General features: G+C 38.8%; 1 protein-coding gene and 1 long non-coding RNA gene across 6 annotated transcripts in view; one reads left to right on the forward strand and one right to left on the reverse strand.

Moving 5' to 3' along the window:
- The first annotated feature begins 57 nt into the window (after positions 1-57).
- Positions 58-20,738, forward strand: LOC133619653 (uncharacterized). Its single transcript, XR_012051021.1, has 5 exons — positions 58-153; positions 6,060-6,111; positions 8,509-8,576; positions 15,773-15,820; positions 20,566-20,738. It is a non-coding gene; the product is annotated as an uncharacterized lncRNA (long non-coding RNA).
- tcf4 (transcription factor 4) overlaps positions 16,416-27,665 on the reverse strand; it is a 563,422-nt gene continuing 552,172 nt past the window's right edge. For 2 of the 5 annotated variants that reach the window (XM_061980823.2, XM_072915343.1), the window contains 4 exons: positions 25,511-25,676; positions 24,386-24,615; positions 22,407-22,548; positions 16,416-19,139 (listed from right to left, as the gene is read on the reverse strand). In XM_061980823.2, coding sequence (XP_061836807.2) covers positions 19,091-19,139; positions 22,407-22,548; positions 24,386-24,615; positions 25,511-25,676 — 587 coding nt within the window. In that variant the 3' untranslated portion in view covers positions 16,416-19,090. Of the gene's footprint in view, positions 19,140-22,402; positions 22,549-24,385; positions 24,616-25,510; positions 25,677-27,665 lie in introns of those variants that run through there. The other 3 variants (XM_061980825.2, XM_061980827.2, XM_061980826.2) reach the window with 3 other exon arrangements.

Below are 27,665 nucleotides of genomic sequence, written 5' to 3' on the forward strand. Positions count from 1 at the left end.
TGGCGGGAAAGTTGATTAATGAGAGTGAGTCGACTTCAGCCCGTTGTCGAAACGAAACTCCCCTCTATGTCTTTATTTGTGCATGGAGCAGGGACATAGAGACGAATTAGAGGACGATGGAGTCACGTTGATACATTTTGCCGTACTATAAAGGTAAAATACTGACTTTAATAACATACTATTGATGTTAAAAAAAGCAATAAATTTTTGGTCAATATAGGCTAAGTGCTAGCCTAACAAAATGTCGCCATCTTAGATTTCTGTAGTGATGGGTTGATGAGGCGTCATGAAGCGTTTCGACACATTGCAAAACTGTATTGATACTGTGTCGATACTGTGTCACTAAATACTGACATCTGCTGGACATTAAAAATCCCTACAGGCAACCTATGGACCGACTCAACTGACACTGATTGTATGCCCTAGTACAGGGGTCACCAACCTTTTTGAAACCAAAAACTACTTCTTGGGTACTGATTAATGCGAAGGGCTACCAGTTTGATACACACTTAAATAAATAAATATATTGTCATTTGTAAGTTACACGTAAGTGTGATTCAAACAAGAATAGCGAAATAAATAAATGTATATATATAAAAAAAATGGGTATTTCTGTCTGTCATTCCGTTGTACATTTTTTTTTTCCTTTTACGGAAGGTTTTTTCTAGAGAATAAATGATGAAAAAAACACTTAATTGAACGGTTTAAAAGAGGAGAAAACACGAAAAAAAATCAAATCAAATTTTGAAACATAGTTTATCTTTAATTTCGACTCTTTAAAATTCAAAATTCAACCGACAAAAAGAAGAGAAAAACTAGCTAATTTGAATCTTTTTGAAAAAATTAAAAGAATAGTTTATGGAACATCATTAGTAATTTTTCCTGATTAAGATACATTTTAGAATTTTGATGACATGTTTTAAATTGGTTAAAATCCAATCTGCACTTTGTCAGAATATTTAACAAATTGGACCAAGCTATATTTCTAACAAAGACAAATCAGTATTTCTTCTAGATTTTCCAGAACAAAAATTTTAAAAGAAATTCAAAATACTTTGAAATTAGATTTAAATTTGATTCTACAGATTTTCTAGATTTGCCAGAATAATTTTTTTGAATTTTAATCATAGTAAGTTTGAAGAAATATTTCACAAATATTCTTCGTCGAAAAAACAGAAGCTAAAATATTTATTATTCTTTAGAATGAAAAAACATTGATTTAAATTGTCAGGAAAGAAGAGGAAGAAATTTAAAAGGTAAAAAGGTATATGTGTTTAAAAATCCTAAAATCATTTTTAAGGTTATATTTTTTCTCTAAAATTGTATTTCTAAAAGTAATAAGAAGCAAAGTAAAAAAAAAAAAAAGAATTTATTTAAACAAGTGAAGACCAAGTCTTTAAAATATTTTCATGGATTTTCAAATTCTATTTGAGTTTTGTCTCTTTTAAAATTAAAAATGTCGAGCAAAGCGAGACCAGCTTGCTAATAAATAAATGACATTTAAAAAATAGAGGCAGCTCACTGGTAAGTGCTGCTCTTTGAGCTATTTTTAGAACAGGCCAGCGGGCGACTGATCTGGTCCTTACGGGCTACCCGGTGACCGCGGGCACCGCGTTGGTGACCCCTGCCCTAGTATATACAATAATATAAACCAAGTCATTGTATTTCATTTAGGATTATTTCATATCTTCATTTAAATAAAAATATATTTGTATCTTTTTTAGATACAGTCAATAAATAATGTGAACATGTATCATAACATGGACATCTAAGAGAACGTGTTGTGGATGATTGTGGACTGGGAATTTTTTTAATTGTATTTTTTTTACACATTTTTATAAAAAAATAAAAAAAAAAGTTTTTCCGACGTATTACTACATTTTAGACGATTTCTCTTCTTAGTTATTATTTCTCCGGCTGTAGAAAAGAGCCGCTCACAGGGCACAGAGGAGGCGTCAGTGCGACACAGTTCGCGTATCGGTCACGTGACCAAAACAGCTCATGATCGGTCACGTGACTTTCTAAAAGCGGTACACGCACCGACACAGGGTTTTGCTCTATGAGCTCGACGCATGCGCCGATGCATCGGTGTTGCCGGACCCATCACTAGATTTCTGTTATTCAGTAGGCGACAAAGCAATGTACTTTAGTAAAACATATCTTATAATGTTATATTAGGTTGACCATATTTTGAAATCCCAAAAAGAGGACACATATATGCGTGCCAAGGCGGGCAGCACGCCAAGGCCGGTGTTGTACCGAAATCTGTTACCCATCGGAATTTGTAACTCCAGGGGGCGATGTTCCCATGGCGTTTGTTTGATGGTTAAACGGCAAGCCCAAAGAGGAGAAGAAGAAGAGTAAACTATCCTTCATGCTGAAACGTCAGTTGTCAGAATTTCAGCACTAATAAATTACACATATTCTGGAAATCAATGACATATATATATATATTATAGTATGAGTCCATTGTATCAGCTGTTGATTCTCTCTCACACACATACATTGTCCAATATAGATAAGGCTATACATGCACATGCGGTTGTTCTGTTTGTTATGGCTGTATGTTCCCTATTCTTAAGCCAGGCACCTAAATTACAATTTCCTGCCCTTTTTACACACCCCCTCCCTTCATCTCCATACACTTTTTCTCATTTGGACCCCCAGAATCAGGACGCACTAGGGTTACATTTTCCGATAAGCCCGTCTGCATTTTGCCCAGCCAACTAGGCGTAAATTTATGGCATTTCACACTATTAACAGGAGGTGACGCCAAACCAAGGTATTTGAAACATTTGGCTTTATCCAGTTTGAAGCCCACCTTCCAATTTATTAGCGGATTTTGACTCCAATCCAAATCATGGAATCAAGCACCTATAGAGAATTGGTGGAATACCTTACCGTACCTTAGTTTGATGGTTAGGGTATAAGTATTTTAATAAAAAATCTGTATTATAAATGCTGAAAGATGCAGTGAAGTCTCGAAATCTGACGGCCAAGTCACTGCTTATCGGAAAATGTAAACCTAGTGCGTCCTGATTCTGGGGGTCCAAATGAGAAAAAGTGAATGGAGATGAAGGGAGTGAGTGTGTAAAAAGGGCAGGAAATGGTAATTTAGGTCCCTGGTTTAAGAATAGGGAACATACAGCCATAACAAACAGAACAACCGCATGTGCATGTATAGCCTTATCTATATTGGAAAATGTATGTGTGTGAGAGAGAATCAACAGCTGATACAATGGACTCATACTATAATGAAAGTAAGTCATTGATTTCCAGAATATGTGTAATTTATTAATGCTGAAATTTTGACAACTGACGTTTCAGCATTATGGATAGTTTACGCCATTTACGCAAGCGTTCTTCTTCTTCTCCTCTTTGGGCTTGCCGTTTAACCATCAAACAAACGCCATGGGAACATCGCCCCCTGGAGTTACAAATTCCGATGGGTAGCAGATTTCGGTACAACACCGGGACTAAGTGAAAATTTGCCAGTGATACTCGAACTTGCTTTATAGATAATATATTTATTTAAATAAAGCATTTTTTCTCCTCTGTTGACAACAGTGTTGGCGCTAGGAATTTTCAAAATCAAGTCATAAAAATGGGGTCCCACAGTAAATTTTTGGGGTCCCACTTTTTTGTAAGCGTTTGGAAAAAAAATGATAAACGTATGCATTAGCCTGTTATATCTCACATTCTATATTGTGTTTTGGAAAAAGGTTGTCATAAACGTTACTTAAAGGGGAACATTATCACAATTTCAGAAGGGTTAAAACCATTAAAAATCAGTTCCCAGTGGCTTATTTTATTTTTCGAAGTTTTTTTCAACATTTTACCCATCACGCAATATCCCTAAAAAAAGCTTCTAAGTGCCTGATTTTAACCATCGTTATATACACCCGTCCATTTTCCTGTGACGTCACATAGTGATGCCAACACAAACAAACATGGCGCATAGAACAGCAAGCTATAGCGACATTAGCTCGGATTCAGACTCGGATTTCAGCGGCTTAAGCGATTCAACAGATTACGCATGTATTGAAACGGATGGTTGTAGTGTGGAGGCAGGTAGCGAAAACGAAATTGAAGAAGAAAATGAAGCTATTGAGCCATATCGGTTTGAACCGTGTGCAAGCGAAACCAACGAAAACGACACGACAGCCAGCGACACGGGAGAAAGCAAGGACGAATTCGGCGATCGCCTTCTAACCAACGATTGGTATGTGTTTGTTTGGCATTAAAGGAAACTAACAACTATGAACTAGGTTTACAGCATATGAAATAAATTTGGCAACAACATGCACTTTGAGAGTGCAGACAGCCCAATTTTCATCAATTAATATATTCTGTAGACATACCCTCATCCGCGCTCTTTTCCTGAAAGCTGATCTGTTCAGTTTAAGGGACGGTGTGAGCCAAGACATCCAGGGGGTTTAGCTCGCTCGTCTGCGGGAACAAACTGCCGCCATTGCTTGCCGTGCTACCGAGGTCCTTTGTCCCTGAATTGCTCACACACTCCGGCAGATTCAATGGGAGTCTGGCGGCAGATTTCTTTGACTTTATTGTTGGAAATGCATCTGCTTTGAGTGTCGCAGGATATCCACACATTCTTGCCATCTCTGTCGTAGCATAGCTTTCGTCGGTAAAGTGTGCGGAACAAACGTCCAATTTCTTGCCACTTTCGCATCTTTGGGCCACTGGTGCAACTTGAATCCGTCCCTGTTTGTGTTGTTACACCCTCCGACAACACACCGACGAGGCATGATGTCTCCAAGGTACGGAAAACAGTCGAAAAAAACGGAAAATAACAGAGCTGATTTGACTCGGTGTTTGAGAAATGGCGGATTGCTTCCCGATGTGACGCCACGTTGTGACGTCATCGCTCCGAGAGCGAATATTAGAAAGGCGTTTAATTTGCCAAAATTCACCCATTTAGAGTTCGGAAATCGGTTAAAAAAATATATGGTCTTTTTTCTGCAACATCAAGGTATATATTGACGCTTACATAGGTCTGGTGATAATGTTCTCCTTTAAGGACTTAACTGCAATAAGAAACATATGTTTAATGCACCCTAAGATTTTTTTATCATAGTAAAGCCAATAATGCAATTTTTTTGTGGTCACCTTTATTTAGAAAAGTACCGAAAAGTATCGAAATAATTTTAGCACCGGTACAAAAATATTGGTATCATTACAACACTATAATGAGGACACGGAGTATAGAAAAAGAAAATGAATGGATATCTATCTTGATCATTTGTTTCCAGCAGGTAACATTAAGTAATAGTGGTGCTATAAGTCGTCAAGGCAAGACAAGAGAAGGGACACAGTGCTGTAAAGCCAGTTTACAGTTGAGGTGTGGAGTCTCCTACAGACAGGTGTTGGTTAAACAGCAGCCGGTTGCTATGTTGTTGGCCTGAACACAGAACTACTTCGTGTTGCTCAAAAACTGGTAACCATGCCTCACATTCTTTCTTGCTGGGGCTGAGAACACACCCATTCACAGGTTACACCACGGCTTTCTCTCTTTCGTGCAAATACACATGGGTGCAAATGTCTTTGTTTGGCATGTTAATGCTCAGAAAGTACATTATGTAGGTTGAAAGAATGCAATGTGTATTAATGCATGGTAGCACTTCATTAGTTGATTGACAGGTGTATAAGTTTAGATTATATGAGAAGCAGATCATGTTTTTCTACTTAAGGTATATTTAAATAAGGATACTTGTACAATTAACCTATTCCACAAGATGGATTGACCCGAACAATGGTTGGTGTGGGGAAAAATGGGAGAGGAGAAGTAAATAAACATATCTATTAATGCATTTTCTTTACCGCTTGTCCTAATTAGTGAGCTGGAGCCTACTGTATATACACTAGAATTCACATATAGAAGCAGTGGTATGACTCTGGTGTCAACATATGCTACATCTACTTGATGTCAGAGTTAAAGAGTGATTGTTGATTCATAATGAGTGTTTTTGTTAACAGTAATTACATTTTTTGCACAAATGTGAAAAAGTGGATGCTTGAGGCATATCTGTAAGTCATTGCAGATATGCAACGACTTACATTGCACTTCCAATGGCAATCGACGAGTCCTACGCTGTAGGTTTCTCTTGTTTATGCTTCTTGCAAGATGGTTTACCACATATGCATATGTACTTTTACATAAAAAAATACACGTGGGTTATATTTCTACATGAACTATTGATGAAATGTTACTTAAAAACCCTTAAATCCTGTGAAATGGCAGCCAACTGACCCCTGAACGGAATATCTCTATTGTTCCATTATTTCCAAACGCAAAACTATTTTCTAAATCTGAACAAATTTGTGAGTGACCAACATCTTGAAACAAATTGTGTTGCACAGTGGTAAATTAAAGTATATTATTATTTGCCATGATTTATCCCATATCACAATAGTTTGTTAATTTCATTGTTTTGAAACAGACAGTTGACGTGTGGCCGTCTATCACCTGTGGTTCAGGGTGTGACTGGAGTGAAATTCTGAAAATGGGAGCGTCCCACAAAGACAACCTTTACTCAGACTGATAACTCCCTCTGCTGCAATAACTTACATAATATATCTGAGCTGATTCACTTTAACAGATAAACATGTTTTTGTGTCATTCTTTGCTAAAAAGAGCAAAGTAGGCTTCTTCTGTTCTTTAATACACCTCCTCACCCATTAACCTATTAGAGTGTTTTTTAACCTTTTTTGAGGCAAGGCACATTTTTTTCATTTAAAAATACGTAGGGACAACACCAGCAGAAAGCGTTAAAAAATAATACTCCACCAGGTCGTTGTGCCTTAATTTGAGTTTGTTGGTGTTTTCCTGTGCTTCAGTTCTTGTCTTGCATTGTTATTTTGGTGGCCCTTTCTGTTTTGTTGGTGTTTTCCCGAAGCAGTTTCATGTCTTCTTTTAAACGCTGTTCCCCGCACCTGCTTTGTGTTAGCAAGCAAGGCTATTTAAGTTGTTGCTATCCTTCTTTGTGTGGACATTGTTGATTGTCCTGTCATGTACGGATGTACTTTGTGGACGCCGTAAGTTTTTGCTGTCGTCCAGCATTCTGTTTCTGTTTACTTTGTAGCCAGTGCAGTTTTACTTTCGTTTTGCATAACCATCCCTATGCTTCATTGATAAATGATAAATGATAAATGGGTTGTACTTGTATAGCGCTTTTCTACCTTCAAGGTACTCAAAGCGCTTTGACACTACTTCCACATTTACCCATTCACACACACATTCACACACTGATGGAGGGAGCTGCCATGCAAGGCGCTAACCAGCACCCATCAGGAGCAAGGGTGAAGTGTCTTGCTCAGGACACAACGGACATGACGAGGTTGGTACTAGGTGGGGATTGAACCAGGGACCCTCGGGTTGCGCACGGCCACTCTCCCACTGCGCCACGCCGTCCCATTGCCTTTTTCTTTCCCTTTTGTTCATTTTTGGTTTAAGCATTACATACCTTTTTACCTGCAAGCTGCCTCCCGCTGTGGTCTGCATATTGGGATCACAACAAACCATCCTCGTCTCACCCGACACATTCTGACTTTTACAAAGCAATTAACTACCTGCTGCCACCTACTGATATGGAGTATTACATGGTGTGGAGGTTGCCCTCCTGTGGGTCCTTCTGACCACAAAGATGCTCTCGTGGGCCCGGTAGTCTGGGTAACAAGTCTTTTATTTTCACAAGCAGTGTGGTTTTGCTTTCCAGCTAAATGTCTCTCGCTCTCATGTCTCTGCTCACCAGCAACTCCCACCACGTCTCTAGTTCCGGCTGTTGCTAATAAGGGCGACAGGTGATTAGATAACAAGCCCCAGCTGGGCAATCTACTCACCTGCCGCTGACTTCGAGGCTGGTCCTTACACACCCCGCTCCGCGGCAGGCCCGCAGACCATGTCCCCCTCCACACATTGTTACCCTGCCGAGTTTTACACAGCACAGACACAAAGCAACGGCACAATTTTTGCAGATAATAGTTATTGATTTGCAAAGAATCTTTTTTGGACCAATTAGGTGAAGTTGCATAATTTCCCACGGCACACCAGACAATATCTCACGGCACACTAGTGTGCCGCGGCACAGTGGTTGAAAAACACTGACCTATTACACTGTTGCATGTGACAAAAACTGTCAACTGTAGTCAAATGCCTGTTTTTGAATTGAGCCTGATAATCAACATAGAGAAAGGAATTCACACTGAAACTGACCCCAATGCGATGGGATTTACTCAGTCCGCCCTTTTATTTAGTCAGGTGTCCAGATGAATCACGCATATAATCTGAAGATCACCACAAAGTAGCAAAGCTACATCATTTTATACTGTTTAAAGACACATTAGGTATGAATAAAACAGCAATATTGCATGTTCAGAGTTATTCTTACCTGCAAGTAAAGTTGGGGTAAAGTTTGTCTTGTGCATACATGTGAACGGGTCGGTTCTAAGCCCGTCTTTTTATGGATTGTTCTCCCCTGTTCTTGTGTCCAGGGTGTACCGGACTCTCACCCAAAGTTTGCTTGGCTACACTTTGGCTCACCAGTGACCCCAAATAAGTGGTAAGTAAAATCAAACGATCACACATAATGTCAAATTTGTGTTAGTTAACTTTGTCGTTGTGTGCTTTATTCCGCAGATAGCTTAGCACAGTGTTTTTCAACCACTGTGCCGCGGTAGTGTGCCGTGAGACACAGTCTGGTGTGCCGTGGGAGATTATCTAATTTCACCTATTTGGGTTAAAAATATTTTTTGCACACCAGTAATTATAATCTGCAAATTATGTGTTGTTATTGAGTGTTGGTGCTGTCTAGAGCTCGGCAGAGTAACCATGTAATACTCTTCCATATTAGTATGTGGCAGCCGGTAGCTAATTGCTTTGGAGATGTCGGAAACAGCGGGAGGCAGTGTGCAGGTAAAAAGGTGTCTCATGCTTAAACCAAAAATAAACAAAAGGTGAGTGCCCCTTAGAAAAGGCATTGAAGCTTAGGGAAGGCTATGCAGAGCGAAACAAAAACTGAACTGTTTACAAAGTAAACAAAAACAGAATGCTGGACGACAGCAAAGACTTACTGTGGAGCAAAGGCGGCGTCCACAAAGTACATCCGATAATGACATGATAATCAACAATGTCCCCACAAAGAAGGATAGCAACAACTTAAATAGTCTTGATTGCTAAAACAAAGTATATGCGAGAAATATTGCTCAAAGGAAGACATGAAACTGCTACAGGAAAATACCAAAAAAGAGAAAAAGCCACCAAAATAGGAGCGCAAGACAAGAACTAAAACACTACACAGAAAACAGCAAAAAAAACTCAAACCAAGTCGCGGCGTGATGTGACACCTACTTTGAGATAAGAGCTATATTGATGCATGGTTGGTTTTGGTTTAAAGTTGTATCCAACAATTGCGACAACAACTTTTTACTGTCAACTGAGTTTCGTTTTTTAATGATTTCTGCTGGTGGTGTGCCTCCGGATTTTTTCAACGCAAACAATGTGCCTTGGCTCAAAAAAGGTTGAAAAACACTGCCTTAGCAGATAGCAATGACTACTCCCACAGTTTGACCTTTAAGACAAGGTCGGTACTGGAATGACATATTGTATGAGGTCACCACTTAAGCAATCTTATGTAGAACACTAATTCCTTGTTCAAATACTTCCGCAAACAGCCCAAAACACAGCTATTCACATGAAAGGTGATAAGGTCAGGAAAGACTGAAAGGCAAACTCAAACTGTGGCTGAGGTTACCCGGTGCTATAATAGAGCGGCCTTGTCCAATCCAAATCATATTGTGGGTTTAACAAAAGATAGTCTAGTCCAGGACTACCCAATTAATCGAAATATACAGTAAGCAAAACTGACATTTGAAGCAGTGTTTCTTAACCATATTGCCGGGGCCCCACCGTGGGGCCGCGAGCGCTCTCTAGAGGGCTGACAAAAAAATATCTGTTCTCAGCTGTAGTCTGTATGGGCCGCACCACTCGTGGCAGTAATGACAATCTCCAACAAACAGGAGAAGTCTGCAGCCTCAATCATAGAGACGTTTCGTAAGCGCAAAAATTCTGACTAAAGTGGTGAAGCTGTATTTTCATTTGCACTTAAATTTGATTTACAGTTTATTTCAGAAACAAAAACATTATTTAAATATTATTTTAGTTATAATGTACTTATTTTTGCACTGCTTAATTATATGTAATTTAAATCAGTTTTTATGAGTCCCTTCTTTAGTAGTATATTTGGTTAGTATTTATTTTTGTAAACAGCCGGACCTAAGCGTTTATGATAATCTTTGTAATTAACACATGGTTCCATATCATTCTATAATCATGTTAAACTATTTGTAGGTTACTTATTGAATACAATGTCAATTCTGGTCTTTCAATAATTGCTATTTCTTCAGAATCAAAGTATTTTATGTACAAAATCCAAAACCAGTGAAGTTGGCACGTTGTGTAATTCGTAAATAAAAACAGAATGCGATGATTTGCAAATCCTTTTCAACTTATATTCATTTGAATAGACTGCAAATGTTCAAACTGAGAAACGTAATTATTTTTTTGCAAATAATCATTAACTTAGAATTTAATGGCAAAAAAGTTGTCACAGGGACATTTTTACCACTGTGTTACATGGCCTTTTCTTTTAACAACACTCAGTAAACGTTTGGGAACTGAGGAGACCAATTTTGGAAGCTTTTCAGGTGGAATTCTTTCCCACTCTTGCTTGATGTACAGCTTAAGTTGTTCAATAGTCCGGGGTCTCCGTTGTGGTATTTTAGGCTTCATAATGCGCCACACATTTTCAAGGGGAGACAGGTCTGGACTACAGGCAGGCCAGTCTAGTACCCGCACTCTTTTACTATGAAGCCACGCTGTTGTAAGACGTGCAGAATGTGGCTTGGCATTGTCTTGCTGAAATAAGCAGGGGCGTTCATTACAACGTTGCTTGGATGGCAACATATGTTGCTCCAAAACCTGTATGTACCTTTCAGCATTAATGGTGCCTTCACAGATGTGTAAGTTACCCATGCCCATGTCATACCATCATGGATGCTGGCTTTTGAACTTTGCGCAGTCCAGATGGTTATTTTCCTCTTTGGTCTGGAGGGTTGAGAAGGATTTGCAAATCATTGTATTCTGTTTTTATTAACGATTTCCACAACGTGCCAACTTCACTGGTTTTGGGTTTTGTACTTAAATACGTTCTTGACTATAAGTCTAGGTCCATATGGGATGGCGCCGGAGTCCGGACTTAAACTTTTAGTGCCGTGTGTTACAGATGATTGTCTCAATAACATCACAGAATCAATGCTCGATTTTATGCAGGTGCCATATTTAAAATAGTTGTGTGAGTGATGGTAATCCAAATATTACAATCACTAAGTCTGCGGTCAACCTTATACCCAAATGCTTTAAAAGTTCAAACTATATCACACATTTTGGAAGAGTAACTTCTGTTTGTAGAATTGCTGTGACCAGTTTGAAAACAAAGGACAATAGTGGATATTTTACAATTCGACTCATTATTGCAGTACAGCTGATACGCACAATTCTATTACAGAGCTCTTGGCAAAGTCACTAAAAAAAGAAAAATGAGATGTGCATATACATTAACTGAAAGAAACAACATTGGCTTTTAGAAACACCAGGAGTAACGTAAAAGGATGACTGAAGAACGACACGATTATATAACAAATACAAACTGAAATTGATTAAAAACACTTTTAATTTACAGATGACAAATTAAACACTAACGTTCAACTTAGGTCCGATTTAAAGCAGCATTTCCTTTTGACAAACACTCAAAACAAACCTAAAATATTTTTGCAGGAATAGCTGATACGAGTGTTTGCTGCCAACTTCTTCACTTATATTACAAAATTCCATATTACAAAACAGTATTGGGAATTGTGTTCAGCGGGACTTAGAAATAAAATCAAAGTATATGCTTGTTTGTTATTTAAATACAAAGCCCAAAACCAGTGAAGTTGGCACGTTGTGTAAATGGTAAATAAAAACAGAATACAATGATTTGCAAATCCTTCTCAACTTATATTCAATTCAATAGACTGCAAAGACAAGATGTTTAACGTTCGAACTCGTAAACTTTGTTATTTTTGGCAAATATTAGCTTATTTAGAATTTGATGCTTGCAACATGTTTCAAAAAAGCTGGCACAGGTGGCAAAAAAGACTTAGAAAGTTGAGGAATGCTCATCAAACACTTATTTGGAACATCCCACAGGTGAACGGGCTAATTGGGAACAGGTGGGTGCTATGTTTGGGTATAAAAGCAGCTTCCATGAAATGCTCAGTCATTCACAAACAAAGATGGGGCGAAGGTCACCACTTTGTGAACAAATGCGTGAGCAAATTGTTTAAGAACAATATTTCTCAACGAGCTATTGCAAGGAATTTAGGGATTTCACCATCTATGGTCCGTAATATCATCAAACGATTCAGAGAATCTGGAGAAATCACTGCACGTAAGTGGCAATGCCCGTGACCTTTGATCCCTCAGGCGGTACTGCATCAAAAACTGACATCAGTGTGTGAAGGATATCACCACATGAGCTCAGGAACACTTCAGAAAACCACTGTCAGTAACTACAGTCCGCCGCTACTTCTGTAAGTGCAAGTCAAAACTCTACTACGCAAAGCAAAAGCCATTTATCAACAACACCCAGAAACGCCTCCGGCTTGGCTGGGCCCGAGCTCATCTAAGATGGACTGATGCAAAGTGTAAAAGTGTTCTGTGGTCTGACGAGTCCACATTTCAAATTGTTTTTGGAAACTGTGGACGTCGTGTCCTAAACAGGAAAAGAACTATCCGGACAGTTATGGGCGCAAAGTTCAAAAGCCAGCATTTGTAATGGTATGGGGGTGTATTAGTGCCCAAGGCATGGGTAACTTACACATCTGAAAGTTACATATAGGTTTTGGAGCAACATGTGTTGCCATCCAAAGCAATGTCTTTTTCATGGACGCCCCTGCTTATTTCAGCAAGACAATGCCAAGCCAGACTCTGCACGTGTTACAACAGCGTGGCTTTGTAGTTAAAGAGTGCGGGTACTAGACTGGCCTGCCTGTAGTCCAGACCTGTCTCCCATTGAAAATGCGTGGCGCATTATGAAGCCTAAAATACCACAACTGAGTGTTGTTAAAAGGAAAGGCCATGTAACACAGTGGTAAAATCGACCCTGTGCCAACTGTTTTGCTGCCATTAAATTCTAAGTTAATGATTATTTGCGAAAATGAATTAAGTTTCTCAGTTCTAACATTAAATATCTTGTCTTTGCAATCTATTCAATTGAATAGAGGTTGAAAATGATTTGCAAATCATTGTAGTCTGTTTTTATTTACGATTTACACAATGTGCCAACTTCACTGGTTTTGTATATAAATGTTCTCTGAGTACACACTCTGTGTTTTTGTTGGGGATTGCCGTGACAAACACTGTATATCAAAGGATAATCAAAATAGTAGTATGCCAATTGAATGGCTAATTAAATTTGCACAATACCCATATTATTTTTTGCTCATTTAAAATAGTCTAACATGGCCTGGTGTAGTTTTCCAATGGTCTGCCACTGGAACAACAGTACTGAGTACTGAGACAATGGAAAGTTGGCAACTGGCTATTGTAACCAGACAGATACAATTTTATTCAAAACAGGTTCATCGTCATCATCATCATCATCATCATCATCATCACCCCACTGAAACCTCACAGAAAATGGATCGACTATTTACACATTTCTCTGGAAAAAATACAATTACAATAGTAATATAATGAGGCATGGGGATTTGAACAAATATCATACTGTATATCATTTTTGATCTTTTCATCCCTCATTTTACGGTAAAAAAAAAAACAATTTCAATATGTCTTTTTTTTTTTTTAACACACTTTTTTCAAAATGACCGCCCGAACAAAACCAGACCATATTTTCTAAAACACAAATAACAACATCGACATGTAAAAATATAACTTTTACATACACCAGTTTTAAAATATGGGTTGAGTTTGCTGTTTTTGTTGCATACAATTTACAATGTCTGTGTGTCGCCGCCATGATGGAGAGCCGTGAGAGTAGTGGTTGGGACGCCGGTGCCTTTTTTTTTTGTCCTGTGCAAGGCGCCGTATTAAACAGAATAAAGATGTCGTCATGGCAACAACAACAAAAATCATTTTATAACACTGGGGATCTGACAGTTCAGTCTTAGGAAAAATAATTCCCCCCCCCCAAACAAACACTCCTTAAAAAAAGAAAAAAAAAAAAAAAAGGAAAATGTTACCTTTCTTATATATCGTATATATATTTGTACATTTATATATAGATTGATTTATTCAAATAGATTTAATTTCCAGTTTCCGTGCCTTTCTGTTAATTGTGTATTATTTTAACCGTGTTTAAATTGACCCTTTTTCAGAGAACACTAATGGTCGCAAATCGTGTTGATTTTTATTTTCTTTTTTTATTTGTATTTTTTTTTTTTTTTTTAAATCACATTTTCTATAATATACATGTAAACCAGAACATACAAATAAAAAAAATGAACATGAAAATTATTTTCCTTTAGAAAACCAAAAATAAAGCTTTACAACATACAACCACACACGTACTGAAGACTACATCGGCTCAAGGAAAAAAGCCCATCAAATATTAATAAAAAACTGATAAGCTATAATACAAGAAAAAGACGCTTTTGTTCACCTTGAAAACCGGGCTTGAGGGGCTCGGGGTGAATGGAGGACTTCCAAGGGACGGGAAGAACTAGGACAAGGGCTTGTTTTGCTAAATCAAGTGCCTGTCCTGACGGCTTGTAGCCAGAACACGCTCTAGTTACACGTAAGCATACAGTACATCAAATACATTGAATTTTTTTTTTAGGGTTTTTTTTAAATCTCAAAAATACTTTTTTTTAAATGAATGTTTTGATACCTTTTTTTTTTTTTTTTTTTTAATTACCAGGTCTGGTACAAAAACCTGACTGCATAGAACCTAACGACTAATAACAGGTTTCCCTAAGCTTGCATCCTATGAAAAGACCAGGTCAATGTCTTCCTCTGGCAACTCCAATGATATGAACTCTAAAAAGGCACGTCGGTAGAAATGTGAACGTTCAAATTGCATCTGTGGGACCGCGCTCTGGTGGAAGGGATGCATGGTGTCAGGAGGCTCGAGGATGGTTTGGGGCTCATAAGGCTCGGGTCGACAGAAATGACAGCACTGAGATTGGGGACCTAAAACTAATGGCTTTTGTATGAACTCGAGAAAGATTTCAGAATGCCAGAAGGTTGACCTCTGTTCAATATTCAATGCAATGTGATTCCATCAGGCATTGGACGAGACTCCCACTGTTGCTTATTCCCATATTTGACCTAATGACTCCTTAAACAAGTCATTTTAAATGCAAAAGGCTGACTCGAGTAAACTCAAACAGTTTGGCAATGAAACAACTTACAGATTACTTATAATTGAAGGAACTGAGACAAAGTGGTGCCTTCCAGTCTCGACTTTTTGCATTTTCTTTTGTCTTTTTGTGTACTGAAACTGCGTGACAGTGACAATAACCAAAAAGAAAGAAAAAAAACAGTGAAACCCGTTTAACTCAACATAAGCGGTTGTCAACTTAACCGAAAATAAGACGTAAGGACGGGCGTTGTCAAAGATTTTTGACATATTGAAGTTGGTTGACATGGTTTTCCTCCATTTGGGCCAAATTGAAATGATTGCATTCTTTGTTGTAGGACTGCTGAGAAGTCTACCACGAACAAAGTCATTGGTCCTAATTGAAGGTGAGGGGCAGTTCTTTTCTTTTCATGTCTTGTCTCACTCTTCTTTGTTTTTATTGGTTTTGACCTCACTACCAATTAATTACAATGACGTCAGCAATACCAAACGAACGGATTTTACACACAAATAACCCCTTTGGGTCCTGAATTTTATCTAGACAGAAATGGCCGGCCATATAAAATAAGAACACGGTGAAGCAGAACTTGATGAGTTGGTTGAAGTCTGGGTTATGCTACAGCAGGGGTCCCCAAACTTTTTGAACCGGGGGCCCCATTGGGTTAAAAAAATTTGGCCAGGGGCCAGGCTATATATATATATATATATATATATATATATATATATATATATATATATATATATATATATGTATATATGTATATATGTATATATGTATATATAGTCAAGGTTTCTGTGGTTTATCCGTTATACAGTGCTCAATACCGGGGTAGAGCGGATTATACGTTAGGTCAGGAAAAAATACAGAGGCTATTTTAAAATCCCCTAAAGAGCCGGGAAACCTGCAAAACAGGCTTGTCGGGATAAAATAGCCTCTGTATTTTTTCCTGACCTAACGTATGTGTGTATATATATATATATATATATATATATATATATATATATATAATCTGTCTCATTGCAGATTAGAAAAATGGCCTTTTCCTTATACTGAACAAAAAAAAGTCATATCCACTGATGTTTAAAAACTGCACTCAGTCTATTTTACGTTTCTCCAACAATTTCGCATTTTTTTCACTCGCGCACTACTTGACTGACACGTTTTTGATGGGAAAATGCATTTCTGGATAATACGATTTGCCATAGCGCCTAGGAGACCCCGAGAGTAAAAAGCGGTAGGAAATGGATTGATGGATGGGCTAGAAAGATAGATTAAAAAAAATATATATATATATTTATATATATTTTTTTACTCGGCACTACCCGTGGGCCGGATTTTGGACACTGGTGGGCCGTGTCTGGTAGTAGTTTGGGGACCCCTATGATAGAATATACACTCAATGAAGCTATCCAAATTGCTATTATTATCTAACAACACCTAAAGCTAATGCGTGTGTATGTGTTTACGTACGTACGTAATTATGTCAAATATGATTTGCCGGAGTGGCTAAGAGACCCCGAGAGTAACAATCGGTAGAAAATGGATTGATAGATGGGCTAGAAAGGACAGATTAAAAAAAAAGTTTTTTTTACTCTGGATTTTGGACGCTGGTGGGCGGTATCTGGCCCGCGGGTCGTAGTTTGGGGACCCCTGTGCTACAGCATCATGGCACTAGTTTGACCCTCCCCCTTTTTGAGTGTGACGTGCAAAAATATATCCTTGTGTCAATTGCGATGCGCACTGCAGAGCTGTGATTGGTCGGCTTTTTGAATACATAATTTCCGGACAGTCTGTACCCTTTCCAGTTCTCCTTCTGGAGAAAGCAGCATTTTCAAATCGAACATTGTTTCAGTCACTATTGTTCACTACCACACAGAACGCAAAATAGTCAAGAGTTGTGGTTTCTCACTCTCAGGAAAACACCGCCCCCTAGCGTTTCGGCAGAGAATTCAACGCAGCAAAAGTTTAACCGGATAAATACGGTGTTGTAGCGGACGGTTTAGTGATCAGACAGGAGCATACTCCAGACTTTAGACTTAACTGTTTGGACTTAAACAGGTTCCACTGTGGTAATGCAGACAATAAAACTGAAGAAGTTAAAATGATCTTTGAAAGCAGAATTGATCATTGATGATGTTGACTACATGCTTTGTATATCAGCTTTACATTACACATATGGAACACTACCTGGGTGGTATTTAAATGACGTCTGATTGCTAGAATGAATTTCAATCATTATTTCTAAAGGATAAAAACTAATTTAAAGCCTGAACTGGGTTGAAATGACTGCAACGGCTGCATAATTCTTTGTTTCTGCTATCTCCAAACCTCGGGTGATTCAAATATTTCAGTCCTTCAGTTGATCCATTTTTGCCCCGGAAGTAGATCTACGCCAGGGGTGTCAAACTCATTTTAGATCGGGGGGGCCACATGGAGAAAAATCTACACCCGGCACGATAACTTAAAGATAAAGACAACTTTAGATGGTTTTCTTTGTTTAAAAATAGAACAAAATCTGAAAATGTACAAATCATAATGTTGTTGGTTTTTTTTTAATTAGTATTCTATCTTTATTTGTCGTTATTTATACTTTCTGAATAAATTATGTGATAATGTTCATCAGTCATTGGTGTTAATTTTCAATCTATAAAAAAATTATATCAAAATCAAATTAGAGGATGATATTTATGTAGTTTGCTCATTTTCGTCAACTGGTGCATTAACATCATGTGGTTCATTTTTTTTTTTACATATGTAGCATCATCTACAAAGATATAAATAATTGCTATTGCGACATCTGGTGGACACATTTAGAACAGCGGTTTCTTTCATTCAAAAATTTCGGCTCATTTTTATACTTAGCAAACTCATCCCGGATCACGTTTGACACCCCTGATCTACGCAGACCAATTAGGTTGAACTGTTCGATAAGTTTTCAGTTGTACAATTTTGTAGTCTACTTGCAAAGTACAGATGGTATTTTGTGATCTATAAACATAAACGAGAGGGGCAATAACACATTACATTGTTGACCTTTGTGATTCGCCTTGCTAAAAGGCTCGTGGCCCGGAGGGGAATCTACGAGTTGTTCCTCCTTGTGTATCCGTCTGACTGTTTTGCATCCTGGAGGATGTCAGGCACAGTTTCATCCACAGTGTGGCATTAGATTGCCGTTCAGTCAGAGACATGCTGAGGCTGCACAATGTCGCTCTAAAAAAATCTTGTTTTAATACTTGATATGTTTTGTCGTCTCCCCCGTATGCTATGCATGTCATTTTTCTTCTTTTAATATACATATACAGTACTACATATACCTTATATAGAAGCCCGATGTCCTTTAAAACAGGGAATGCATGTCGTCGTGTACGTTGATTCTTTCTTGAATGATTGGCGATTCCATAGTTTTATCCCATTGCTTCCTGACAAAATCTCCCAAAAAAACGACACTTCGGCCATTGAACGTCTCCACAAAGTTCATTCGAGCTGGAGATGATTGGCAGTTTGTTTTCTCGAAGAAGGGAACAAAAATGAAGAGGAGGGTGAGAGAGACGTACGAGAAGAGATACGATGGCGGAGCTGATTGGTCAAACAATAATTCTTGATTGGTCTGGCTGAAGCAACACTGATTGATTGCTGGGATGTCAAGGGAACGCTGTCAGAGGAAGTGGTCACTCATCATCTTGATGAACTCTGGCACCTTGGACCTGGAGAGAGAAGGAACTAAATATTAAGACGACACAAATGCAAACTGGAAAGCTAGCCCCATGGTAATTAATAAGCTTCTCTTCAAAGACAGTGTACTCATTTGGAGAGGTACTAATATTATAGTAGTTCTGTGAGTATATAGGGAAATAAATGAGTGTTATGAGAACATGGAGGTCGATATATCGTCAACTGACTGATGGCAAACATCTTATCTTAAACAATATTTACCTCAACTAAGGCTGATCTGAGTCTTGTCTTTAGAAACCAGAGGCTGCGTTCACATTTTAGGGTTGGTCAAAAAGTGAAATCAGTGTCGGGCCGTACGTTTCCCACCTATGCCTTCATGTCCTACTTAGTCCGACCAATGAATACCTCTCAAAATACTGTAATCTATGTCACCACAAGACCACGGCTGGAGAAATACTATACAGAAACGGGCATTGAATCACCTCAACAAGTGTACTAAACGGGCTATTTTTCGGTGCATTTAAAAATCAATAAACCCGTATTAAACATATCTTATGTGGTGCTGTCAAAATTAAAATAATTGTAAAAAAACAAAACTTAATAAACGTGAAAAAGTAAAGAAATAAAAGCCAGTGGTGCCACTTGTAGTCAGTTGATTTGAGTAGCTCAGCTAGCTTCCGCGGTAAGAGCTGTTGGCCCTCACAAAGCATTGTTGTTGATGGGGAAGGGATCTGTGTTTCCTAACGCTACGTCGTTAACTCTCAAAATGGCTCAGGAATCTCTGTGATGTTGATACTATTTTGATCATATCTATTTACTCGCAAACTTTGGAAGTCTTTTGGTGTCATAAATCCGATATATATGACAATAGCGTCAATATAGAGGCAACTTATTTTTCCACTCTACTGGTACTTTTAGCTGCACAGTATTAATCACTACTCACAATAAGTGAGGGGTGTTTAGCTTTTAGGTGGAATTTTGAGGTTAATCAAACATGCTCTACAAAACTTACAGGGTAACTCAATTTGACGTTTCAATGGTGTGGTACTTTTTGCGGAAGTTGCGGATCTCTAAGCTGAATGGCAAAATTCATAACCCTAAGTGAACGATATCAAACGTGAACGCAGCCTTTAGTCTCTTTCTTTCTACTGCCAATCAATAGCTATAGTAGATTTGAGATGCCCTCAAACGAGGTGTGTCATAAAAGTTCCAGGACTGTTGATCTTGGTTGAATTCTTCCTCCACCCACAAGTTTTTGCCACAGGGCCAGAGCCCGTCTGCCAAGAGACCCTGCGGGGAAAAAGGCGCTGATTTTGGCAGGACAACTTGTAGCTGCTTCAATATGAGCCTGCTCACAACGCTCTGTTGATCAATCAGATCTTGGCCTAGAAGTTCGTTGCTGCTATCTCAACACACACTCGACCAAGGCTTACTGTGATTGTTTTCCTCTTTTCCAAGCTCTTGAGGTCATCAAAGGGACCCTTTTTGAAGAAACATCACGATGTAATTGCGAAGAATCCCGAAAGAATCCTCCAGGAGTGAATGAAGGTTAGAAAAGTGCGCTCGACACTAGAACAGGGGTGTCAAACTAATTTTATCTCAAGTGGACCGGACTGGTAAAATCATCTCATGATAACTTGAAAATAAAGTCAACTATAGATTGTTTTCTTTGTTTAAAAATAGAACAAGCACTTTCTAAAAATGTGCAAATCATAATGTTTTGTGTTTTTACACGTACATGTTGGGGTTAATAGTCTTATATCTTTGTTTGTTGTTATTTATACTCTGTGAGTGATAATGTACATCAGTCAAATAGGTGGAATTGAGTCTGGCAGAGTTTTAAAATTCTCCCATTGGTGTTAATTTTCAGTCTATCAGACGATGAAATGAATAATATTATCATATCAACCTTCAAAGACATGCACCTGGGGATATGTTGATTGGCAACACTAAATTGGCCCTAGTGTGTGAATGTTGTCTGTCTATCTGTGTTGGCCCTGCGATGAGGTGGCAACTTGTCCAGGGTGTACCCCGCCTACCGCCCGTTGTAGCTGATATAGGCTCCAGCGACCCCGAAAGGGACAAGCGGTAGAAAATGGATGGATGGATTACAGGATGTTATTAATGTCATTTACTAATTTTTCTTAACTGATGTACTAACATAATGTGGTTTATCTTGTACGTACTTAGCATAATCTACAACAAAACTTGTGAATTTGGACTAATTTCATTAATCACACAAGAAGTTAGAAGGGGATACATATTATTTCAGCATATTTACAGTATGTGCGCCCAGAAAATGTGTCCTCAGTCTTAAGTTTAACGTGAAATGTACAGATGATTGGGTAAGTAATACCTGGTTTCCAAACACAATAGTGTCTATTCTCCTATCCTTGCCCTCTCTGAGGTCATGCTCGGTAACAAAGATTTATTGCGACACCTAGTGGACACATTTAGAACAGCAGTTTCTTTCATTCAAAATGTTCATCAAATTTTTATACTTCGCAAACTCATCTCACGGGCCGGATAAAACCTGTCGGCGGGCTTGATCCGGCCCTCGGTCCGTACGTTTGACACCCCCGTTCTGGAAGGATTACTTCTAAGGCGAAAACATGTTTTCCAGGACAGCAGTCTTGGAATTTTCTGACACACCTCGTATCAAACATTGATGGTTCGGTCACCTAAATCTTTACAATTCTTGAGAGACCACATTTCTGTAAATGAAAACAAAACAGGTGTCGTACAGAAATCATCCAAAAGTCTGCTCAATCAAAAAGAAGAGCGACAGAACACAAAGTCACACATTAAAATCACACTTACTGCCAATCTGTTGTTACAATGTACCAAGTCCAGACTGAAATTAACTCACGTCTGGTTTGTTTTGTCCAGCCGTTGTATTATCAGCTCTGTACACACTTAATGGTCAGGAACTGACTAACACCAGTTTATTCAACTAAAAGGAGAGTATGGCGTGTGGGCTGTTGTCTGTTCTCATTTTCTGTAACGCACTGCATTCAGTGTGGCTGGCATCCACACAAAGGTCTCATTAATTTGGTGTGTTAAGAAAATTGATATTTTCTAACACTTTTTAAAACCTATTCGGCAAAAAGAGCCCAGTCAAAAGCCCACAGGCAAATAATGTAACTCAAAGTTTCCTTCTTTTTTTTTTTAAGATTATTGGTTGGAAGCCGAAATGTTTCTGGACATTTGACTTGAAGGTACAACAGCAGATTAGTTCATAAGTGAAATCTTCTGACCATTAATGGGGGAGGGGGGGAAAGGATGTTGCTGCGTTTTACATTTGTCCCAATGGGTTGGACCCGTCGCCCATGGCCGCGTGGTGTGCAGCAGCCAGTGAGAGGGGGTTCCCGTCCGACGACACAGTGACCTTCTCCTCCTCGCGGCGTTTCAGGCAGGCTGCCTTTGGGTTTAAGTTTCTCTCTGGAAAACACAGATAAAGTACTGTCAGTGTCCAGAAGTCATTCTGAAGCCAAGACATTTTAAATATTGCCAAAAGATGCCATTGCTGCCCTCTCTTGGATATCCCACAACACTGTGTGTTCTAATAATAATAATTCATTTTATTTATGAGCGCCTTTCTCAGCACTCAAGGTCACCTTACAACTAGAGATGTCCGATAATGGCTTTTTTGCCGATATCTGATATTCCGATATTGTCCAACTCTTACCGTATTTTTCGGACTATAAGTCGCAGTTTTTTTTTCATACTTTGGCCGGGCTCCAGTGCGACTTATATATGTTTTTTTCCTTTTTTATTATGCATTTTTGGCAGGTGCGACTTATACCCCGGTGCGACTTGTACTCCAAAAAATACGGTAATTACCGATTCCGATATCAACCGATACCGATAAATACAGTCGTGGAATTAACACATTATTATGCCTAATTTTGTTGTGATGCCCCGCTGGATGCATTAAACAATGTAACGAGGTTTTCCAAAATAAATCAACTCAAGTTATGGAAAAAAATGCCAACATGGCACTGCCATATTTATTATTGAAGTCACAAAGTGCATTATTTTTTTTAACATGCCTCAAAACAGCAGCTTGGAATTTGGGACATGCTCTCCCTGAGAGAGCATGAGGAGGTTGAGGTGGGCGGGGTTGAAAAGTGGTGGTGGTGGGGGACGGGGGGGTAGCTGGGGGTGTATATTGTAGCGTCCCGGAAGAGTTAGTGCTGCAAGGGGTTCTGGGTATTTGTTCTGTTGTGTTTATGTTGTGTTACGGTGCGGATGTTCTCCCGAAATGTGTTTGTCATTCTTGTTTGGTGTGGGTTCACAGTGTGGCGCATATTTGTAACAGTGTTAATGTTGTTTATACGGCCACCCTCAGTGTGACCTGTATGGCTTTTGACCAAGTATGCAGGCATTCACTTGTGTGTGTGAAAAGCCGTAGATATTATGTGATTGGGCCGGCACGCAAAGGCAGTGCCTTTAAGGTTTATCGGTGCTCTGTACATCTCCCTACGTCCGTGTACCACTCCGTACATCAGCGTTTTAGTCATAAATGTTACTTTTTGAAACCGATGCAGATAATTTCCGATATTACATTTTAAAGCATTTATCGACCGATAATATCGGCAGTCCGATATTATCGGACATCTCTAATAATAATTCATTTTATTTATGGGCGTCTTTCTCAGCACTCATGGTCACCTTACAACGGATTAAAGATCAATCAGTCATGTGACAAACGATTAAAAAACAAATATATATACATAATAAGAACAGTGCAAATAAGAAGTGACACGGAGGCAACTGAGTAAGCTGATTTAAAAATATATGTTTTCAGGTTCTGTCCGTTGACCTCTAGAATTCTTATCGGATATTTCTTATTTCCTGCCCGTCAGTCAGTCAAAAGGACTTACCACATTTACCCAAGGAACTTTAGTTATTAGAGAGTTCCGGTCGGACGTTTTTTCACGTGACACATTTCGGGTGTTGTTGTTGCACGAGTGAGCCACGGATGAGGAGATGCTGCTCTGTTATTGATTTAAGTAAAGACTGAATGTCATTAAAACAGTTAGCTCCATCTTTGGACACTTCTTCAACTCCCGTCCTTGCACGCTACCCTATGGTCCAGAAAATACGGTATGTGGCCCTCAATAAAAAAGTTGTAATATGAATATAACCAGCATTGTACCTTAAATGTGTCTAATGATAGAAGTGAAGAATTATACTCCTACTTAGTGGGTTAATTTTAGTTGCTGTCAGATTAATGAATAAATCATTGATTTATTGGTGTGTAGTAAACACTGACCTCGGACTTGTTGCTCCAGACTGAGGATGACTGCCACCGCTTGGTGAAGGATTAGTAACTTGGTTTGCGGTTTGTCGCTCTTTAGGTGTAGCTGGACCATCCTGCCCAGTTCCTTGAACGCCTCGTTGATGTCGCGTACTCGCAGGCGTTCCCGCGCATTGTTGGCCATCCTCCGTTCCCTCTCCCTCTCCATCTTTTGCTCCGGGGACAGGTCCTCATCATCGTTGTTGCTACGGTGACCAATTGTGGAGACGGACAGGAACGTTTCAGGAGGAAATTTTGGTTTCGGTGTCGACACCGTAACACGTATTCAGTATTGACAAAAGCATCTCAATCATCATGACCGCCAGTATCATGTCTTTGGGTTTGGGGTCCAAATGGTTCTGATTTCATTCAACCTCCAGGTGAAAAAAAAATCACAATATTTATTTATTTCTGGAGGAGTTAATTAAGGCTGCTGAGTTTCATCCAAGATGGGAAATTAATACAGTAAAATAGTTCTGTAGCAAACATCTTTTGGTGCTTATTTCCAGTCCCCTTGAATGCAACGCAGCACTTCTTTGAACAATTTGAGGGTTGGCTCTACTCTGCTGTGTGAGAAGCAGTTAAAACCAGGCTCAAGACCATGGCAAGACAAACAGGATGGTAAAAGACCTCCTGGTCCACCAGAAACCTCTGTTTGGAGACAACAGTCAAACACTTGCCGAACTCAAATCAGTTACAGCAACCATGTTGTCTAAAAATAGAGTTGCCTGGTGGTTTTTGAGCAAAAAGTCTCTGTTAGGGGTTTATTTAGCTGCTTCTCATCACACTTGGTCACTTCATCAAAGTCCAGAGGCTGGGTCCCAAACACTCACCACTTCAAGCGCCTCCTTGTTTAAGTCTGTTGTTTAAGTCTCATCGCAACTGGACTGTTCAGGTTGTCTTAGAAGATGTTTCACCTCTCATCCGAGAAGGCTCAGTTCATGCTTCAAAGACTAGATAGGACAGCTGTCAACGCCCGGCAACAGTTCAGTTGAGATTGACTCTAGACTCTAGAAGGCTTTCTCAGGGATGAGGTGCTTTAGGAAACCAGCCTAGTAAGAGTTTTGATGTAAGCGAACGTCTGAAGGTTGGCGAGGTTACCTAGATCTTGACCTATCAATTCCTTTGAGATCCTTGCTGTCGAGGTCTTCCTTCTTGGTGTCCAAAGGCTTAGAGTCCTGCAGGAGGTTCTCGTCGCCCTCATCCTCCGATTTGATCTCCGAGCTGACCGAGGAGGTGCTCTGGCCTTGAAGGCCTCCAGACAGAGCTAGACAAGGAACACAAGAGGTAGTCGTTTCAAATAATTATAAAGTGGGTTAAAAATGGTTAACCAACCCTCTGATTCCATACCTTTCTAATTTATTTATTAAGATACCGTGATTAATTGTGTCAAATGTTTTTGTTAAATCCATAAACACCGCAGCAGCACATTTTTTGCTATCTATTGCATTGGTGATCTCTTCCATTATTTCGATTAATGCCATTGATGTTGAAATGTTGGCTTTGTATCCGTATTGGTTGTCTTTAAATGTTTCATTTTTACTTATGACTTTGTCCAATCTGTTGTTAAACAGCTTTTCAATAATTTTAGGAAATTGTGGAAGTAGAGAAACAGGTCTGTAGTTTGTAAACTGGCGTTTGCCTCCAGTCTGATGAATTGGTACGACTTTTGCTATTTTCATTTTATCTGGGAATTTGCCTGTTTTGAAATGATAGGTTGCTGATATATGTTAATCTCATCAATAACCTTTGTTATTGTTTCCATATCAATTATGTTACCTACGTTTCCTTGACAGGTAAAAGCAAAAAGCAAAAAAAAAAAACATGCTAACCTTTTTTTCTGTAGCACAAATCATCCTGTGCAATGTTGAAATCCAGGTATTTTTTATTTCTATTTTGATTAAATTCAGCAGGCCAATAAAACTCAATTTTGGTCTCATCAGTCTGAAGACCGTGTTACCATATGTGGACTGGAGGATGCTCTCCAACCAGTAATTGAAGTGAAAAAATGAGCAAAATGTACCTGTTCTCAAAGGAATTGTTCAAACTAATACACTGTAATTAGTACCAAGCTGACATATTTGGTACAATACGTCTATATGGTTTAGGTTTCTTTATTACTCAAAATTACAAAGCTAAAACACTAGGGTTTGAATCCTTCAACTTTGAATCCATGGTAACATTTACAATGAGAACAAGTTTTATGTTATTACTAAAATCTTATAAGAATATGATCACAGCTTCTACGGATTACATCTGTGCCAATGCCCAATTTAGGATATTAATAGTATGGCAGTATGGACAATGGACATGATATTGGGTAACTGTACTAGAACACTTTAAGTATATAGGTATCGACATAGGCAAAGCAACACGACTCTAGAAAGAGGTTCCGCAGCCTCCGAAGCAGAACCTCCAGGTTCTGTAACAGCTTCTTCCCTCAGGCCGTAAGACTCTTGAACATCATAATTAAATTATCCCCTCAACTCCCCCCAAAATGGATGAACTCGCTGGAATAAAAAAGACAATATAACATACATCCATAAACGTGGATGCATGTGAAAAAGTGCAATATATTTATCTGTACAGTAATCTATTTATTTATTTATATATATGTATTTATTTTATATATATATTTATATATTATTTATATATATTTATTTATTTATATAAGCACCTTATTGCTTTTTTGTCCTGCACTTCCATGAGCTTATGTAACAAAATGTCGTTCTTATCTGTGCTGTAAAGTTCAAATTTGAATGACAATAAAAAGGAAGTCTAAGTCTCTAAGTCTAATGAAGTTTGGAGCTCTGTAGCAACTGACTGCAGAAAGTCTTTGCACTATGCGCTTCAGCATCCGCCGATCCCTCTCTGTCAGTTTACGTGGCCTACCACTTGGTGGCTGACTTGCTGTTGTTCCCAAACTCTTCACTTTACTTATAATAAAGTTGACTTTAGAATATTTAAGAGCGAGGAAATTTCACGACTGGATTTGTTGCACAGGTGGCATCCTATGACAGTTCCACGCTGGAAATCACTGAGAGCGGCCCATTCTTTCACAAATGTTTGTAGAAACAGTCTCTATGCCTAAGTGCTTGATTTTATACACCGGGCCAAGTGATTAGGACACCTGATTCTCATCATTTGGATGGGTGGCCAAATACTTTTGGCTATATAGTGTAGCTGCTAGAGTTGCAAAACAAAACTCTGATATTTAGGTATAAATGTCAATAAAAAAAAATAAAAATAAAATGTT

The sequence above is a fragment of the Nerophis lumbriciformis genome, linkage group LG20, assembly GCF_033978685.3.
Source record: "Nerophis lumbriciformis linkage group LG20, RoL_Nlum_v2.1, whole genome shotgun sequence".
NCBI classification, from domain to species: domain Eukaryota; kingdom Metazoa; phylum Chordata; class Actinopteri; order Syngnathiformes; family Syngnathidae; genus Nerophis; species Nerophis lumbriciformis.